We start from the raw sequence: 19,956 nt of genomic DNA, 5'->3' as shown, positions 1-19,956 counted from the left end.
TGGCTTAATAAGGACTACAAATTGGAGTGGCCATCACAAAGCCCTGACTGCAATCCCATAGAAAATTTGTGGACAAGACTGAAAAAGCGTATGTGCGCAAGGAGGCCTACAAACCTGACTCAGTTACACCAACTCTGTCAGGCGGAATGGGCCTAAATTTACCCTACTTATTGTGGGAAGCTTGTGGAAGGCTACCCGAAACGTTTGACCCAAGTTATACAATTTAAAGGCAATGCTACCAAATACTAATTGAGTGTATGTGAACTTCTTGTCCCACTGGGAATGTGATGAAAGAAATAAAATCTAAAATAAATCATTCTCTCTACTATTATTGTGACATTTTCACATTCTTAAAATAAAGTGGTGATCCTAACTGACCTAAAACAGGGAATGTTTACTAGGATTAAATGTCAGGAATTGTGAAAAAATGACTTCAAATGTATAATATCACTCTGATTTATCAAGGAACTGATACATCAAGCTCAAAGAGTTTCACAGTCAGTCCTATCATCCTGGCCTCCTATCATCCTCTTTAGTGCTTTTACATAACTAAGTGTTTCATAACCTAACAGATTCGCACAGAGGAACAAGCTGAGGAAGAACAGCAGCAGACTCTCTCTCTTCCACCTCTCTTCCCCCCCCTCTCTTTCTTCTCACCCTTCTCTCTCTCCCCACCCCACCCCTCTCACTCTCCCCACCCCTCTCCCTTCTCACCCCTCTCTCTCTCTCCCCACCCCTCTCTCACTCTCCCCACCCCCTCTCTCACTCTCCCCACCCCTTATCACTCTCCCCACCCCCGCTCACTCTCCCCACCCCTCTCTCACTCTCCCCACCCCTTATCACTCTCCCCACCCCCTCTCACTCTCCCCACCCCTCTCTCACTCTCCCCACCCCTCTCTCCCCACCCCTCTCTCACTCTCCCCACCCCTCTCTCACTCTCCCCACCCTCTCTCACTCTCCCCACCCCCTCTCACTCTCCCCACCCTCTCTCACTCTCCCCACCCCTCTCTCCCCACCCCTCTCTCACTCTCCCCACCCCCTCTCACTCTCCCCACCCCCTCTCACTCTCCCCACCCTCTCTCACTCTCCCCACCCCTCTCTCCCCACCCCTCTCTCACTCTCCCCACCCCCCTCTCACTCTCCCCACCCCCTCTCACTCTCCCCACCCCTCTCTCCCCACCCCTCTCTCACTCTCCCCACCCCTCTCTCCCCACCCCTCTCTCCCCACCCCTCTCTCACTCTCCCCACCCTTCTCACTCTCCCCACCCCTCTCTCACTCTCCCCACCCCTCTCTCACTCTCCCCACCCTCTCTCACTCTCCCCACCCCCTCTCACTCTCCCCACCCTCTCTCACTCTCCCCACCCTCTCTCACTCTCCCCACCCCCTCTCACTCTCCCCACCCCCTCTCACTCTCCCCACCCCTCTCTCACTCTCCCCACCCCTCTCTCACTCTCCCCACCCCCTCTCACTCTCCCCACCGTCTCTCACTCTCCTCTCTCACTCTCCCCACCCCCTCTCACTCTCCCCACCCCCTCTCACTCTCCCCACCCCTCTCTCACTCTCCCCACCCCTCTCTCACTCTCCCCACCCCCTCTCACTCTCCCCACCCCTCTCTCACTCTCCCCACCCCCTCTCTCACTCTCCCCACCCCTCTCTCACTCTCCCCACCCCTCTCTCACTCTCCCCACCCCCTCTCACTCTCCCCACCCTCTCTCACTCTCCCCACCCCCTCTCACTCTCCCAACCCACTCTCACTCTCCCCACCCCCTCTCACTCTCCCCACCCCCTCTCACTCTCCCCACCCCCTCTCTCACTCTCCCCACCCCTCTCTCACTCTCCCCACCCCCTCTCACTCTCCCCACCCCTCTCTCACTCTCCCCACCACCTCTCTCACTCTCCCCACCCCTCTCTCACTCTCCCCACCCCCTCTCACTCTCCCCACCCCCTCTCACTCTCCCAACCCACTCTCCCCACCCCCTCTCACTCTCCCCACCCCCTCTCACTCTCCCCACCCCCTCTCTCACTCTCCCCACCCCTCTCTCACTCTCCCCACCCCCTCTCACTCTCCCCACCCCCTCTCACTCTCCCCACCCCTCTCTCACTCTCCCCACCCCCTCTCTCACTCTCCCCACCCCTCTCTCACTCTCCCCACCCCTCTCTCACTCTCCCCACCCCTCTCTCACTCTCCCCACCCCCTCTCTCACTCTCCCCACCCCTCTCTCACTCTCCCCACCCCTCTCTCACTCTCCCCACCCCCTCTCACTCTCCCCACCCCCTCTCACTCTCCCCACCCCCTCTCTCACTCTCCCCACCCCTCTCTCACTCTCCCCACCCCTCTCCACTTCTGCAGGACTTTTACTTTGGTTTGTTTCTTTCTTCCCGTCTCTCCAGTCCCTCCTGACTGAGCAGGAACAGCCAGACAGTGCCAAGCCATATGGAACAGCAGGGCCAGCCCTGTGAGGGAGTCAATTTGCATTTGTGCATGCTTTATCACAGTGTGCCTTACATCCTGGCAGGGTTACACAGGCCTGGCCCAAGGCTCTGGTACACCCACAAAAAGGCTGACCCCACAACTGCTCACGGCTCGCTCGCTCTGTCTATCTCTGTCTCTCCCTCTTCTCTCGCTATCATTCTCTGTCTATCTCTGTCTCTCCCTCTTCTCTCTGTCTCTCCCTCTTCTCTCACTATCATTCTCTGTCTATCTCTGTCTCTCCCTCTTCTCTCGCTTTCATTCTCTGTCTATCTCTGTCTCTCCCTCTTCTCTCACTTTCATTCTCTGTCTATCTCTGTCTCTTCCTCTTCTCTCACTTTCATTCTCTCGCTATCTCTGTCTCTCCCTATTCTCTCACTTTCATTCTCTGTCTATCTCTGTCTCTCCCTCTTCTCTCACTTTCATTATCTCGCTATCTCGGTCTCTCCCTCTTCTCTCACTTTCATTCTCTGTCTATCTCTGTCTCTTCCTCTTCTCTCACTTTCATTCTCTCGCTATCTCTGTCTCTCCCTCTTCTCTCACTTTCATTCTCTGTCTATCTCTGTCTCTCCCTCTTCTCTCACTTTCATTCTCTCGCTATCTCGGTCTCTCCCTCTTCTCTCACTTTCATTCTCTGTCTATCTCTGTCTCTCCCTCTTCTCTCGCTTTCATTCTCTGTCTATCTCTGTCTCTCCCTCTTCTCTCACTTTCATTCTCTGTCTATCTCTGTCTCTTCCTCTTCTCTCACTTTCATTCTCTCGCTATCTCTGTCTCTCCCTATTCTCTCACTTTCATTCTCTGTCTATCTCTGTCTCTCCCTCTTCTCTCACTTTCATTATCTCGCTATCTCGGTCTCTCCCTCTTCTCTCACTTTCATTCTCTGTCTATCTCTGTCTCTTCCTCTTCTCTCACTTTCATTCTCTCGCTATCTCTGTCTCTCCCTCTTCTCTCGCTTTCATTCTCTGTCTATCTCTGTCTCTCCCTCTTCTCTCACTTTCATTCTCTGTCTATCTCTGTCTCTTCCTCTTCTCTCACTTTCATTCTCTCGCTATCTCTGTCTCTCCCTATTCTCTCACTTTCATTCTCTGTCTATCTCTGTCTCTCCCTCTTCTCTCACTTTCATTATCTCGCTATCTCGGTCTCTCCCTCTTCTCTCACTTTCATTCTCTGTCTATCTCTGTCTCTTCCTCTTCTCTCACTTTCATTCTCTCGCTATCTCTGTCTCTCCCTCTTCTCTCACTTTCATTCTCTGTCTATCTCTGTCTCTCCCTCTTCTCTCACTTTCATTCTCTCGCTATCTCGGTCTCTCCCTCTTCTCTCACTTTCATTCTCTGTCTATCTCTGTCTCTCCCTCTTCTCTCACTTTCATTCTCTCGCTATCTCGGTCTCTCGCTTTCATTCTCTCGCTATCTCTCAGTTTCTCCCTCTTCTCTCACTTTCATTCTCTGTCTATCTCTGTCTCTCCCTCTTCTCTCACTTTCATTCTCTGGCTATCTCTGTCTCTCCCTCTTCTCTCACTTTCATTCTCTCGCTATCTCTCTGTTTCTCACTGAGTACGACTGCATTCACGCTAATAATTCGATATTAAACTGATTATGGCTCTAGGCCGAGTATGACATTAGTCATCTTAACACTTTATTCTGGCTATCTTCATCAGCATAAGGTCATAATTGAAGTATGCATAAGTATGTATCTTAGAAATAGTTTTCACATACAGACTTTACAGACTTTCAGTATGTCTAAACCCAGAATCAAATAGGCTTCCCAAAAATAACATGGTCGCTGTGATATAGAACGTTTATTTTGAATGATGATTTTCTGAATTTACTAAAGTCCCATCAGGAAGCCTGATTTCGGGTGTATCAATTTAAACAGGATTATAAGGGAAATAGTTATTCTTGCAAAGCATGTAAAAGTTCAATCAAACAATTATATTAATCCGGACTATTTACAATAATAGTATTATTGTGTGCATGTAACTGTACTCACTGTGTCATTTTTCTCTCTTTCTCTCTATCCCTCCATCTCTCTTTCTCCCTCAATCTGTCTCTCTTTCTCTTCGTCCCCCTTCTCGCCACCTCCCTCTCTCTACCCCTCTATCTTCCTCTCTCTCCCTCCATCTTCCGCTTCCGTCTCTCTTTCCTTTAACTTTTAACTGCAGTCTGATCAGTTTGCCACTGCGGCAGATTTTTTTATGGGAGGACATTTCTGCAGATGGACAGTTTGCAGAATTCACTCCCCAGGACTATTGCCTTCTGCTAGCTGCCATTAGAATGCATAGCCTTGCCCTGTGCTCTGGGCTCTGTGCTGTCCAGATTTCAAACAGGGTGTGGGTTCTGGAAGTGTCATTATGCAAAGACAGGCAGCGAGTGTTAGATAACTTTCATTTGAAGGGTACCTTCATAAGAACTTCATGCATTTCATACATTCATTATGTTCAAAGGAGTGAGTGTTTTTGTTGTTTTTAGTGTGAGAAACAGCTACAGGACAAAACCAGGGCAACACTTTGAAAACTATTTGGATCTGTAGGGATTTCTTTGGCAGTGGCACATCCCATTGTAAGGCATGTGTTTTGAGAGCGGAGCAGAGCTCCAATTCTCCAACACCTCTACTCCTGCTATCAGAGAGGGCAAGTGGAAGGTCTGCTCTAATGAATTGGCCTTTTCCCCCTGGAGAACCCAACTGAACCACAGCAACAGAAACCCATCATATCTTACATGGTGTTTCTTTACAGCCCATTAGCCTCTACCCTGTCCGCCTGTGTATTGTCCACGGAGGCACTGTCTGAACCACAGTAGGTCTAGGAATAGGAAAATGGATGTGTCAAAAATTCTCCCAATTTTTAAAAATGTTTTACAGAAATCCCAGTTTGAATATTCCCAGAATCAGTGTGGGATAAGCAGGAAATCCAGAATCCTTCAACCAGGATATCTGAAAAAATAAATCCTAATATGTGTTTATTTAACACTCAATAATGTGTAGAACGATTCATTTTTTTTTAGAGCTTTTAAGGACATCTTCCTCCTTAAAAACATGACAAATGTTTATGATTTGTTAATGCTGTCTTTGTGATGTGATTATGAATGTAATTGGACTATAGTGGAAGTAGCAGTGGAAGATTTAGGTAGAATTCTAAATGATACTATCAAGCTTTTTGGGTTTGCACTCAACAGTGTATTGTTCATCACTGGGTGCATGTGTTGCAGCTGTGAGTTTGGGCGGAGGAACACTGAAGGGTCCACCCTAATGGGGAACAGGGTGCAATGAAAAGTGCACTACTTTTGACCAGACCTAGTGGGGAGCCATTTGAGCTGCAGACAACATAGCTTCTAAAGTAGGCAGGCAGGCACTGTTAAAGTTAGTGGCTGGACAAGTCTGCACTCTGAGAGCTTAATCATGTCGAAGCGCCACAATGTTTCCATCTCGTGAACAGAGGGAGCGTTCTGCTCTCTCCTCTCCCTCGTTCACTATCCACTTCTCTCGCTCCTTTCCTCCTTTTTTTCTAAGCATCTCTCCTCTCCATCTCCCTCTCCCAGACTGACTATAAAGCTTAGGTCCGCATTGCATCCCACTGCGGGTTCTCAACAATATGCTGTGGTGTCATACACGCTGAGTGTCAGACTTACCCAGAGTCCCATGCATGCATACACACACACGCACACGGACACACACACACACACTCACACTGCTTAGTAGTATGGCGATCAGGCACATCATGTACTGTACAGTACTGTATGTGCCATGAACTAATATCAAAGGTATAGACGGCTACATGTGGTATCGTCTTGAATGATTGATGAACCTGATTGTGAGGCTGGGGTTCCCCTTCTAACTAATACAAATGGGATCTCTTCTGTTCTTTTTCTCTCGCTTTCAGTTTTTCCCCTACGGAGATGCTTCAAAGTTTGCCCAGCATGCATTCAGGACCTTTGATAAGAACGGGGACGGCACCATCGATTTCAGAGAGTTCATCTGTGCCCTGTCTATCACGTCTCGAGGCAGCTTCGAACAGAAACTCAACTGGGCCTTCAACATGTACGACCTGGATGGAGATGGCAAGATCACACGAGTGGAGATGCTGGAGATCATTGAGGTAGAGTTCAGCCCGTACAGATTAAGCTTGAATCATATTCTGCGTCCCAAATGGCATCTTATTCACTACATAGTACACCCCTTTTAATCGGGGCCCATAGGGCTCTGGTCAAAAGTAGTTCACTCTATAGGAAATATGGTACCGTTTGGGATGCAACCAAATCTCTATGGTTCAGCTATTCATGTCATATGAGTTTACGGTGTTGAAATATTAGTCATGGTTACGGGGTCTTTCTCAAAAAATGCCTTTTGTTCTGCACTTTAGATTTGACTCTTCACAATCTGAATTTTTACATTTCCTCCTTTTGCCCTTTATGCCCTTGTACAGTAGGTGCCTTGAATACAAATCAGGTTGGGTTTTTCCGAGAACGTGTTTGACCTATAAATGTCTCTACTTGATGATTGAACTACAATTTCTCCCCCTCTGTGAAGGCCATCTACAAGATGGTGGGGACTGTGATCATGATGAAGATGAACGAGGACGGCCTGACGCCCGAGCAGCGAGTGGACAAGATCTTCAGCAAGATGGACAAGAACAACGACGACCAGATATCACTGGACGAGTTCAAAGAGGCAGCAAAGAGCGACCCTTCCATTGTATTACTCCTGCAGTGTGACCTGCAGAAATAGAGGAGAAGGGGAGCTTGAGAACCGCCACAGACTGCACAGAAGATTCATGTTCCATTCAGTTTGCAGCTATTTCCACGGGAAAAAAATATGCTTGGACTACCTTTCAATGGATCCGCTTCTTGATGTTTGAAACACTTGTGTGCATGAGAATGTTATTTGCTAGAAACAATTTATACGTACATATACACACACACACATAACGAGCTACACACACCCCACAAGATACAAACAAACTGCACACTCACTACACATTCACAATACGCACAAATATACAGATATATAAATATTATATTTCAATGACTGCCAAAATGTGAAGTGTGCAAAGTATTTTCCATACACTCATTCCACTGGAGCATCAGCGATGTGCTATGTTGAATTACGCTACAACTTATTATTCTGAGTTTACTGGCGCTAGCTACGTGTTTCATATATTGAGCAATGTCAGCCAAGTCAAATTCCTATGGTAACGTAACTGTTTCTGACAAACCAAGTATCTATTCTTCTAAAAGATTAGATTTGGATAGATAAAAGAGATGGATTGGTAGCCTATTCATCACAAACGTTTTCCTTCCAAATGTGCTTGTACTGTCGGTGAATATAAATTCATTTGCATGCCTTTAGGTTTTGCCTTAAAAATAATCTCCTTATTTTGCATCCTATAAGAATAACGAAGACAAAGCTTGTCAACGAAATGCCGTTAAACAGTTAAACATCCAATATTTGAATATGAAAAGCATATGACGGTATAGGTCACAAGTATTGATGAATGGGATGTAATTGTTTGTGATTTGTCAAGACATTATTTTTGTGGGAGCATGTTCCTTGTAGATAATAATAGTTCATAATAATAATAGTAAACATACCCCTATTTAAAATCTACCATCTCATGAGAACCATTTTGAATGAGGAGATATTGAATGTGGCATATTTAACGACAAAACCAAAAGTCTGTATGAATACAAGAAAAATATTTGGCTGAATTGGACCGAAAGAAATTAAATACACTGAAATAAAACCACCTCATCAGTATTGTCGGAGGAAGTATAGCTTATGAGGCATAACTAATGAGAGGCAATGTGACATCTATCTGAAAATGAGCTCAGCTCAATAACAATGTAGAGGTTTGAAGTGCATTTTATCCTACATATTATTGTTCCACTTAGTTTTGGTCTATGTCATCACACCATCTCTTCAATGAAGATACAGGTTGCATATCAATGTGCTGAATTCAATGAAGTTCCTGTCATGACTTTATTAATACCACTCATAGATATGAGGAAATTATCTAAGGCCAGAGCGACGTTGTGTTAGACATTGATTGATATTATCTCATACTGTTTGTCTCTTTCAGTTTAAAAAAGGAGTGTAAAAAAGGAACAATGTGTTGAAAGAACAAAGTGAATGCCATTCTTTATGAACCAAGCCAAGAGGACAAAAACCCTTCATGTTTTGGTAGGCTATAGTTTGCCCAATGTGTACCCAACGACGCGCTCCTCTTTCTTTTTTATTCCCCTCATTGAAGCACACACTGTATAGTAGTTCCTTTTTAGGTGCAGTGTATCCTGTCCTCCCATAAAGACAACTGCTTAGAAATAGCCCGAGACCCCTGGCCTGGTCCCAGATCGGTTTGTGCCATCTTGTCACGGCGCGACATTGGAGTTGGCAAGACAGCACAAACAGATTCGGCTACAGGCTATTAGACCCCAGCTTGACTGGAAATATTAAGTAATTCACCTGTACACCTTCGTTGTCCCGGTACTGTGGATCTGTCTCCGTACGATGGTCACACGCAATCTCACAGACAGCTCTGGCCCGATTTGGACGAAACTTGGGTGAATAATGCGTCTTGCCATAGAGATCCAGCGTTTACTAAATTACACCGATTGGCCCAAGGCAGGCGCTATAGTAATTAACAGAAATGTGTTTGTCACACGATCCCAATCGGCCCAAGGAAGGGCGCTGTATCATTGGTGGGGGAGGACATGTTTACTGTTGCCTTGTTGAAAGATTGCAGACACTGCTTATATAAATCACTAGTTTTTGTTTCACATCTCATCTGCACATTTGGGAGGAGTTATTTGATTCATTTATTTTCAAATTTACTGCGATAGGAAGACTAAGTCCACCATCATTCCTCAATAAATTAGGCTGACCGTCTGTAAATCTGAAACTTCACATGAACATCTTCGCCCAGAAATGCTTGTACTTATAACTATTATTAATCCGATACCAAATGTAAGCAAAGGCAACAGTGTCAACTGAAGGATTATTTTGTACATGTAGCATGTATTGTGTCCCCGATAACATGGCTGCACTACTCGTGTTGTGATTTAAACTAATAAAATAACTATGGTCTGTTTTCTGAATGTGTACTGCATTTAGCCACCAGATGTCGCTTGTGTTAAGTGATATCAGAATACGCAGGCAAACCAATGGTATAGATTGTCCTCTTGTTGATGTCTTGGATATAGATTTACCAACTCCCAGAACATCTGTTCTCTAAATACAAGCTGAACTATCCCCATGACAAATATGGTGTTAGCCGAGACAAAATAAAAACAGGCTGTTATACTGTGAAATACTGACTGCAAAGATCCCCAGTTCAGCATTGTGTGTGTATATATAATATACAATAGAACTGCAGGCAGTCGTGTGTGCCTGTATGCAACGATTGTGACCTATACCTCTACTTTGACCTGGAACTCATTACCTTTTCACCAAGAGTGCTATAACAGATGTGCATTCACGCAAGACGTATGGCCAGCAGCTTTTTTAAAAAAGGACAATTTTACCAAAATACATATATTTGACAGAATCTGAAATCTAAAAGTGAATTTGTATGAATAGATTTTTGATGCATACATTTTGTGGATGATTTTTCAGAGATGGTATGTGTTCAATATGCACCACAGAAACAAAGTAAAAAAAAACTTTAAAAAACAGGCCTGCCAAACACAATGAAATCTAACAAAAGTAGAAAACACACGCGTGCTAAATTTTGCGACAAACAACTTCACACTTGTCAAAACGCACATTCTGTACCAGGGAAGGACAATGGGGAAGATGGGGAAAAGGCGAGTCTATTTTGGGGGATCTGTGTTGATGCCGTATTTCTCCTTCAGAAGCTTCAGCTGCTCCTCTTTCTTCTTGGTGTCCATCTTCTGGAACGCCTGAGAGAGAAAGAGTGACATGGAAACCATGAATTATACACGCTCAAGAGCAGAACTATACATCGTTTTTTTTCTTCCACGAATCAGACAGGCAGACTTGTCAGGCAAACATTGACCTTGCATTAGCGCCTTAATGATAGTCAGTGATGTACATAGTAAACCGCAATATCGGGCCAACTTCCACAACAACGAGTGAAACTACAACAGCGTGAGGAGAGCGTACCGTCATACCCCCGTCAACGTGGTTTTCAGGGTGCTGCACTGGGAGCGCGACAAGATGTGGCCACAAACGTCAGTGACGCAATAGCTGCGATTTTCTCTGGTTAACAGTAAACATTAAACTTTTCTCAAAGCAAAACTTTTACAGGTAAGTAACCTGGTTTAAAAATATATGTATTAGTAGGAAAATGGCAACTCACCCTGGCCTGCACACTGAACCTTTCAACATTTTAGGTGTGTATTTAAAACAAGACAAAGTGCATTCTACATTGGATGATCTAGCTAGCTCTATTGATCACTTCACTTGCTATACTCCCAATTTCATTGGACATTATATACAATTACACCACGCTCAACCCCACCCTCCCCGAGACGCCGGCAAGGCTCCGCCCCAAAAGGGATTTTCCAAGGGCCATTTTCCTATTTAGTTGTACTATTAGAGATTTGTGAATTTATATTTGCTATTGTGTTTCTGTGAATCTACGTCTCTGCAATGGTCTGGCTGCCAAGAAAAATAGACTAAAAGGGCAAAACTACTTCAAGCTAGCTTTGGTTCACAGACATGCTGCCTTTTGCGTGCGGTATATCATGTCTCATAGATCAGCGCGAGTTGTTAAAACTGCGGCTCACGTTACGGAGATGGTACGCTGTAACATTGGTCATAACAAGTGCGAAGAGCGAGGCTAAACTTCTCCATTGGATTGGTCCCGCAGCTTCACATTGCAGCAGAGTGAAGTGCAGTAGCGCACCCATGCAGATCCTCTGTGTGAGTGCATCATCTTGCATCGCTTGTCTGCAATATCTGTGGTTCATCCTGTTGCTCGTGGCACATCAAATTGCTTTCTTTCAGTTGAATTAAAATGATCACAGAGCTGGACTCTTCCGCCAGACACCTACAGGGTAAAATGTAATGTACCAGCATTGACTACACTGTTTGTCAGTATAATTTCTCTATCTACAAAGCGATGAAAGTTATTAATCCCTACCAGATACCCCTTGAGATGATTTATCAACAATGGTAAGAGACTTTGCCAAGTCCTTGATAGAATAGATCGTACATAGATCTACGTACCCTGTTTGCATTGTAGTATAAAACTACAAGATATCTGTTACAGACGTTGAATCCAGACAGGTGATCGCAGGCGTTCTTGGCATCAAAGATGTCCTCATAGACCACGTAAGCTGTCCCTCTTGATTCCGGTGTGTTTCCACTGAAAACAGGGCACAACAAGACAGACATAGGAGACAAGGATGAGACTGTGGTTGAACACCTGCCACAGTTCTGCAGACTACACACGAGAAGATTATACCTAGAATTGGGCTGATCCCACCCAGAGCCACAATCTTCAACTTACGTTCGAATCTGTCGTATTGGTCCATATTTCCCAAAGATGTCGTACATTTCCTCAGCTGTAATCTTGTATGGTAGATTTCTAATGTAGAGTATTCTGTTGACTTCAGGTGGTAATCGAATCTGCAAAGGAAACAGATTTCATAACTGATAAGCTCCATTTAAGCCATGTTTCCATTGGCACTTTGAAATCAACCCAGGTTGGGCTGGCTCAAATTGCATTTCCACTGCCTCCAGAAATAAAATATGTTATGTTGATAGATAGCCAATATGTGACTGCAGCTGGCTTCGCTAATATTGCTAGCTAGCAAGATATTGCAGAATTTAATTCACCCTCACCAGGACAGCAAAGAAAGAAAGAGCGAGCTAGCGAGGGAAAGAGATTGGAGGGACACAGTCAGGCTTGTCGGCCACCAGTCAGGCAGACAGAACTGTCGATCTGTAATCAAATGTAGGCTATCCAATGCTGTATTTCTTGGCTTGCAATGCCTTGCGCAAGTTCACTAAAGTAGGGGCTATCAATGAGTAGGCTGAGCTATTCTACACGCAACAGACCTAAGATCAAACACACACTAGCGTTCTTCATAGTAAAGAGAAAGAGGAGCAGGCGAGGGAGAGAGGATCCGGCCAGGCAGTCAGAACCGTGCACATAAACGATATCTTGGTAATCTGTATTTAGCAACGCTTTGTAAATTCACCAAAAGTATATATTAGGCTATCAATGAGAATGGCTAAGCTATTCTTCATAGTGCCAGTGAATTGAAGTTGAACATTGCCACATGCATCAGTTTAATTAGGCCTAAATGTGCAATAAAAAGTATTGCCTATAGCTTATTTAATGAAAGACTGGATGGCTGTTGATGTCCTAGGTCAGAGCTCACCAATCCTGTTCCAAGAGTTACCTTACTTTAAGTTTTCACTCCAACCCAAGTTGTAACTAACCTGATTCAGTTTATCAACCAGCTAATTGTTGAAATCAGATGCGCTAGATTAGGGTTGGAGTGAAAACCTACAGGATGGAAGCTCTCCATGAACAGGGTTGGAGAGCAATGCCCTAGGCAATAGATCACAAAGCAGCATCCCCGCTAAACTAGTTGGAAATGGCAAGTTCACTTTCTCGTCCATAAACATAGTCAAGCGCAAATGCGATTCGGCAGCTCAAATCAGCAGGATGTGGGGGCATTGTCATCAGGAAGGACATCTACCATGGATGGATCGCTAAAATAATGATTATGAGCTCACTGCATCAATTTAAATAGTATGGCGGCCGAGCACGAGCTATCAGTGTAGCCTATCATCATCTAGACATGACTTTGAAATATCTTCACGCCGACAATAACCTCCAGGCTTCTGTTGGTCAATTCAATTTGAAGAAAAATCATTACAAGGGGCATTTTGGAAAAAAAAATCCTGTGTGAATCATCCTCTGGAATAACACACATGCTTGGATAATAATTACAGAACCAACATCTCTGGGAATGCCTGCCTGAACAAGGGTATAACATGGAAAATAATAGGTTTATCAGCGTAGAGTGCACGCATCATCCAATGGGATCCATCATGGCTTCACACAACAGAACGGGGCTTTTTAAAAATTATAACCAAATCAAGTTAAATAAGTATCAACAACTGTGCCAAGTTATAAACAGTAATGTCAACGTTACTAACGTTAGTTACGCAGTTGAAAGCAAGCTACTAGCTCACTCGCATAGTTAGCTTTCTAGCTCGAGACTTCAGTAAAAATGGCAAGCTATTATTTCCCTACAAAAAAATACATTTAAGTTGTGTTTTATAGTTAATGTCTTCATAAAATTCAAATTAATCGATGAAGCCATCCGTCTGTATTTAGTTTCCTACGTTAACGTGGCTAGCTAACGTCGTTAGCGAGCTAGCTAACAGTACGCGTCGTCAGCCATCCAGCTACCACGCTAGTTCTGTATTTCTAGACATAAACCCTGACTCAGTTGATTGTAGCTATCATTTGAACCCAAAAAAACATGACAACTGTGAACTTACATTAGCTCGTTTAGCTGCTTGCATAGCCATAGTTGTATATTTTCCGTACAAAATGTTCTAAGAACAAAAATTGCGTACAGCTTTGGCCGTCGACACAATACAGACAGACGCAGTTTGTTTACGTATTTCCGTTTCCAGACAATTCTGCTTCTTCTTCTTCTTCTTCTTCTTCTTCTTCTTCTTCTTCTATGGTATAATGGCGTTCGCAACAATTGCATGTGCATTCCGCCACCTACTGTGCTGGTTAATAATAAGCATCCCAAAAAGGAAAAAATGTGGGTAAAAATAAATCAAATATCTCAAATCAAATCAAAGTTTATTTGTCATGTGCGCCGAATACAACAGGTGTAGAAATTACAGTGAAATGCTTACTTACAGGCTCTAACCAACAGTGCAATTTCAAACAAAAAGGTGTTAGGTGAACAATAGGTAAGTAAAGAAATAAAAACAACAGTAAAAAAACTGTGAAAAATAACAGTAGTGAGGTTATATACAGTAGTGAGGCTATATACAGGCACCGGTTAGTCGGGCTGATTGAGGTAGCATGTACATGTAGATATGGCTAAAGTGACTATGCATATATGATAAAGAGAGAGTAGCATTAGCTACCTGCTCCACTGCCGTCCCGTCGATGTGGACGGGGGCATGCTCACCCCCACTGTTTCCTGTAGTCCACGATCAACTCCTTAATCTTGCTGACATTGAGGGAGAGGTTGTTGCTCCATCACCACACTGCCAGGTCACAGACCTCCCCCTTTAGGCCTGGTCAGGCCTTCCACCGTTGAGTTGTCAGCGAACTTGATGTTGCTGGAGTTGTGCATGGCCATGCAGTCGTGGGTGAACAGAGAGCACAGGAGGGGACTAAGCACACACCCCTGTGTCAGCGTGGTGGAGGTGATGTCAGGGAGTCCAGGATCCAGTTGCAGAGGGAGACGTTCAGACCCAGAGTACTAAGCTTGATGACAAGGTGGAGGGGACAATGGTCTTGAATGCTGAGCTGTGGTCAATGAACAGCATTCTCACATAGGTATTCCTCTTATCTAGGTGGGCGAGGGAGAGCAATTGAGATTGCGTCGTCTATGGATCTGTCGGGGTGGTATGCAAATTGGAGTGGGTCTAGAGTGGCTGGGATGGTGGAGTTAATGTGTGCCATAACCAGCCTCTCAAAGCAATTCATGATTACCGAAGTGAGTGCTACAGTGTGGAATAAGGGGTAGTTAGAGAGGTGGTTGGCCATGGAATACACATAAAATGGGGTGCTGGTGTGCTTCTGCACCTCTTTTAGGTCGTTATCACAAATATCCAGCCCATGTTCAGTCATTCTCGGGGTCTCGCGTGTGTCCCTCGATGTCATTCCCTCTCAGTCGCAGCATTCAAATCGTGGTCATCGTGTGTCTGTGAATCACAACATTAAAGACGATGAGTGATCACAGCATATCCACAAATGGAGCCATAGGCAATACAACTTAAGCATTGAGGACAGCCTTTTGTTGACAACATGGTGGTTTACACTATGTCTACTGTGTGTGTGAATGATGGAAGAATCTTACCCCAGCTGTAGGTACATTTGTGTGTGGTCACTTAGGTTTACACATCAACCAGTACTGGGACCATTGTAGACTTGGGATGCTTGCTCTCAAAGTGCTGCTTGAATGAATTCGGGTCTGCGTCGATAGAGGTCAAGTACAAAATGGAGGAAGTTAACAATCTGTGGCTTAGATTGACCTCAAAGCTGACACAAATGATACAAACAACAAACTACTACACATATGAAAGACTTTACCATACAGGCCAGTACAATAGCCTACAGATGGAGAGGAACCTAAAGGCAGCTACCGGATCAGAGCGCAAGTGGTGGAAGTTGGCTGAAGTGGATGCTGAGTTCGAATTAAGCAGCGTGTCAAGTAAATTTGGTAGTAGTAGTAACGAAAACTGGAACAAAAAGGAAATGGTATAAAATTGGAGTAGAGGCTACATGTGTAAATGATAATAAATCGCTTCTTGTTGGGATGCGTTTTATTTTTTATTTCTTTATTTTTTTTGCGGCGTTTGTTGAGTTAAGGATGCATGTGGGAAACCCGTTTGAGGTGTCGAAAATGGTGACCTATGCGCTTGGAAAAGTGGAGTCTGACAGAGTGACCAGGAGTGTATTTCTGAAGCGCTGAGGAAGATTGCAGTGGGCCTCAAAAGAATCCGGATAACAGAAGTTCTTTGTTTTGAACTTCGGAGTAGAGCACACATCAAAGGAGTCTCAGGGGTGACGAAGGATGTTCAGGTTGAATACCTGAAGAGAATTCCTGGTGTGGGTGGTTTCTGGCCTCTGACCCGCTGGGCGAATGGAGAAAAATAAGAAAGTCTGTCTGTTCTGTTGTTTTTTGATAAAGAGCAAATACCTACCCATGTGAAGCTTGGTTATGTAAGATACGGCGTAAGAGCTTTTGTTTTCAAACCACTGCAATGTAAGAATTTTAAAGGATTTGGCCATGTTTCAAGTGTGTGCAGATGAAAATAATATACTGAAGAACGGTATTGCAATTGTGGTGTCGTTTTATCGTTTTATTTGGTTTTATATCAACAAGTTCAACTTCAATTTGAGAGTGGAGCTTACATTATGTGTAAATATACCTCTGTATCGCTGTGATTCAGTATGTTCATTATTTTAAGTCAGGTGTTAGAGTTGGCCTGGGACAAAACTCCTGCTCTTCAGGACTTCCTCCAATGTCTGAAACAGACCAAAGCAGGAGAATAGAGTTCCAGGTTGACACAGTTGTCCTAATTGAGAGGTGATAAGACCCGCGGACACCCATTGGTTCTGGAATAGAGAAGGTGCAAATAAGGTTAATAATTTGGCATCATTAACATGACAGCAATTCTACCTCAAAAACAAATGTGTGAATAACAATTCATTTAAAACCCACCATAGCAGGTAGGACTAAATAAGGTTACATAACCTTGCCTACTAGCTATACTAATGATCTGCTGTACAGAGCTTTACAGCAAACATATCAATGTTTCCCCACAGTAAAGTAAGCACACTGTTGACTTACTGTTGGGCCTCCTGAGTGGCGCAGCAGTCTAAGGCACTGCATCTAAGTGTTTGAGGCGTCACTACAGACACCCTGGTTTGAATCCAGGTTGTATTATAACTGGCCGTGATTGGGAGTCCCATAGGGCGGAGCACAATTGGCCCAGTGTCGTCCGCGTTTGGCTGGTGTAGGCCGTCATTGTAAATAAGAATTTGTTCTTAACTGACTTGCCTAGTTAAATAAATTAAATGTCAAATTAAAAGAGGATGGTAATCAGCAGTGGTGTAAAAGTACTTTAAAGTACTACTTAAGTATTTTTTTGGTGTTTCTATACTTTACTTTACTACTTATATTTTTGACAACTTTTACTTTTACTTCACTACATCCCTAAAATGTTTTTGTCTTGAACGCACCATCAATACAGACAGACAGGAAGAGGAAGAGAGAGGCCCAACTCAGCGGAAAATCTATCTCCCTCTAGCAGATGGTGTTTTAATTTTTTTTGTTTTTCTACGAGGTCAATGAGAGACAGTGGTGTATAGTACTGAAGTAAACATACCCCAAAAAACTACTTAAGTAGTACTTTAAAGTATCTGTACTTCACTTTACTATTTATATTTTTGACAACTTTTACTTTTACTTCACTACATTCCTAAAGAAAATGTACTTTTTACTCCATACATTTTCCCTGACAACCCAAAGTACCTGGTACATTTAGAATGTTTACCAGTACAGGAAAATTGTGAAATTCATACACTTATCAAGAGAACACGTGGTCATCCCTACTGCCTATGGTCTGGTGGACTCACTAAACACAAATGCATCTTTTGTAAATAATGTCTGAGTGGTGGAGTGTGCCCCTGGCGATCCATGAATTTTTAAAAACAAGAAAACGGTGCTATCTGCTTTGCTTAATATAAGGAATTTGAAATGAGTTATACTTTTATTCTACTTTTGATACGTAACCCTTGTGTAGTCTTAACATTCTGTCTACTCCCCTTGTCCTTAGGGTAAAAAATGACCCGCATTCACTAAGCCCCTAAAATAAAGCAGCTTTATTGAATTTTAAACCACAAATCTATTTTGCATGATAAAACCACCTGTCATTCATCAAAACGTTGTGAATATCTGGGTTTTCCCTCTTCACAATGCAGAAAAACTGCATTTAATCAGTGAACACCACTCTTTTTTATTACAACCCACTGTCATAATTGTTTTCTTTACTAAAGTAGAGGTTTATCATTATTATTACTAAAGGTACTGCATAGGTGTAAACATTCATTTTTTAGCAAGAGATAGCACTTGTATAACCTAAGAAAATTGCAGAAATGTGCAGAAAGTAGTTTTGAATGCATTTTATGGAAGGTAAACAATAACAGTCTTGAACTTTGTTGGCAATATAGTGATATAATCTTATATATTGTACAATGCGGAATTCAACTACAAAATACTAGTCTTCTCCCATTGTTTTAACCATTGCCCCCACCCACAAGGTGTATAAACAACAACAATAAATAAGGATAAAATAAGATAGATACAAAACAAAAACGTGAAGAACATAAATCAATCAACTCTAATTAGCACATGTAGGACAGTATGCAAGTGTGTGTGCATGGACTTTGCAGATATATTTCTCACATGTGCAGCACATAGTATTTGTTTTACAGTCCTTCTTTGGAAGGCAGAATTGGCATCTTCTGCTCTTGTCTGCCCCAGCTGCAGCCTCAGGTGGATCAGGACATGATTCTACCCCCTGAACAGCTTTCACAAGCGCTGCAGAGGCTGCTGTGCGGGGGAGGCGCTCCCTTCTTTGAATGTATGGAGTTACAAGGGCCTTTCCCAGCTGCTCCAGGAACACCCTCCTCTTGTTCCACTTATCAGGCATCCAGGCAGGGTTGATCTTGTTCCATATCACGGAGGCATTGTATGAGGACACATCAATGACGTTATGGAAGATGACCAGGGGCCAGCGGGCAGTCAGCCTCCTGCGGCTGTAAGTTCCAATCACCTTGTCCAGGTTGTCCACGCATCCTTTGTTGTGGTTGTAGTCGAGGATGATGGCTGGCTTCCTGTCCTCACGATCACTGATCTCAGCTGTTTTGTGCAGTGTGCTCAGGAGGACCAGATTCTTGTTCCTCTTTGGGATGTAAGGAGGTGAAGGCAAACTTTGATGAGAAGGCCTCTCTCGCCCTTGTTGCGAGGAGTGCAGGGGGAGCTCAGGCTTGTTCTTTCTAACTGTGCTAACCATGGTGATCTTCCTCTTCAGGAGCTGCTGGCTGAGTTCAAACAGTAGCACACATAATCTAGATTTCTGATTGTGTGCGTGTGTGTGTGTGAGTCTTTGTGGTTTTTGTGGTGTGTAAATTATTTTATAACTGCCGGGTCAAAAATGACCCTAAGACAATCTTTGTACCCTGGTGATGTACAGCTTTCATGGAAACATGAACAAAGGCAATGTTTAACTTTTTCTAATGTTGGGTTCGCTCTAAGAAAAGTCATCAAAAGGTGTTACGGTGCGTGAATGAGGACCCAAAAGCGAATCAACTTAAACAGAGCTTCTTTAATTACCAAACATAGGTAGGCTCAGATGGACCGGCAGATTCCGACAGGACAGGACAAGGTTACAGCAAACATGACGACAGTCTGGTTCAGGCATGAATGACACAAACAAACAAGAATCCGACAAGGACAGGAGCAGAAACAGAGAGAGATATAGGGACCTAATCAGAGGGAAAAAGGGAACAGGTGGGGAACGGGGTGAATGGGTAGTTAGAGGAGACAAGGGACAGCTGGGGGAAAGCGGGGGAGAAAAGGTAACCTAACACGACCAGCAGAGGGAGACAGGGTGAAGGGAAAGGACAGAGACAAGACAACATGACAGTACATGACAGTACCCCCCCACTCACCGAGCGCCTCCTGGCGCACTCGAGGAGGAAACCTGGCGGCAACGGAGGAAATCATCAATCAGCGCACGGTCCAGC

The 19,956-nt window shown here is 44.0% G+C and overlaps 2 protein-coding genes across 2 annotated transcripts in view; one reads left to right on the top strand and one right to left on the bottom strand.

The window, feature by feature from the left end:
- Positions 1–9,552, top strand: part of LOC110529828 (visinin-like protein 1) — a 64,508-nt gene extending 54,956 nt beyond the window's left edge. The window contains exons 3-4 of the mRNA XM_021612387.2: positions 6,349–6,564; positions 6,996–9,552. Coding sequence (XP_021468062.1) covers positions 6,349–6,564; positions 6,996–7,193 — 414 coding nt within the window. The 3' untranslated portion in view covers positions 7,194–9,552. The remainder of the gene's footprint in view (positions 1–6,348; positions 6,565–6,995) is intronic.
- Positions 9,553–9,948: 396 nt separating this feature from the next.
- sf3b6 (splicing factor 3b, subunit 6) lies at positions 9,949–14,144 on the bottom strand. The gene is made up of 4 exons (XM_021612389.2): positions 13,950–14,144; positions 11,938–12,056; positions 11,655–11,793; positions 9,949–10,363 (listed from the first exon to the last, which is right to left on the bottom strand). Exons 1-4 carry the CDS (start codon positions 13,977–13,979, stop codon positions 10,274–10,276), a joined length of 378 nt encoding a protein of 125 aa, XP_021468064.1. The 5' UTR covers positions 13,980–14,144; the 3' UTR covers positions 9,949–10,273.
- Between the last annotated feature and the right edge of the window lie 5,812 nt (positions 14,145–19,956).

The sequence above is a fragment of the Oncorhynchus mykiss genome, chromosome 8 (genome assembly GCF_013265735.2).
Source record: "Oncorhynchus mykiss isolate Arlee chromosome 8, USDA_OmykA_1.1, whole genome shotgun sequence".
In the NCBI taxonomy this organism is placed as follows: domain Eukaryota; kingdom Metazoa; phylum Chordata; class Actinopteri; order Salmoniformes; family Salmonidae; genus Oncorhynchus; species Oncorhynchus mykiss.
Note: the sequence above shows the minus strand (reverse complement) of the source record. Positions and strands in the feature narration are given on the sequence as shown.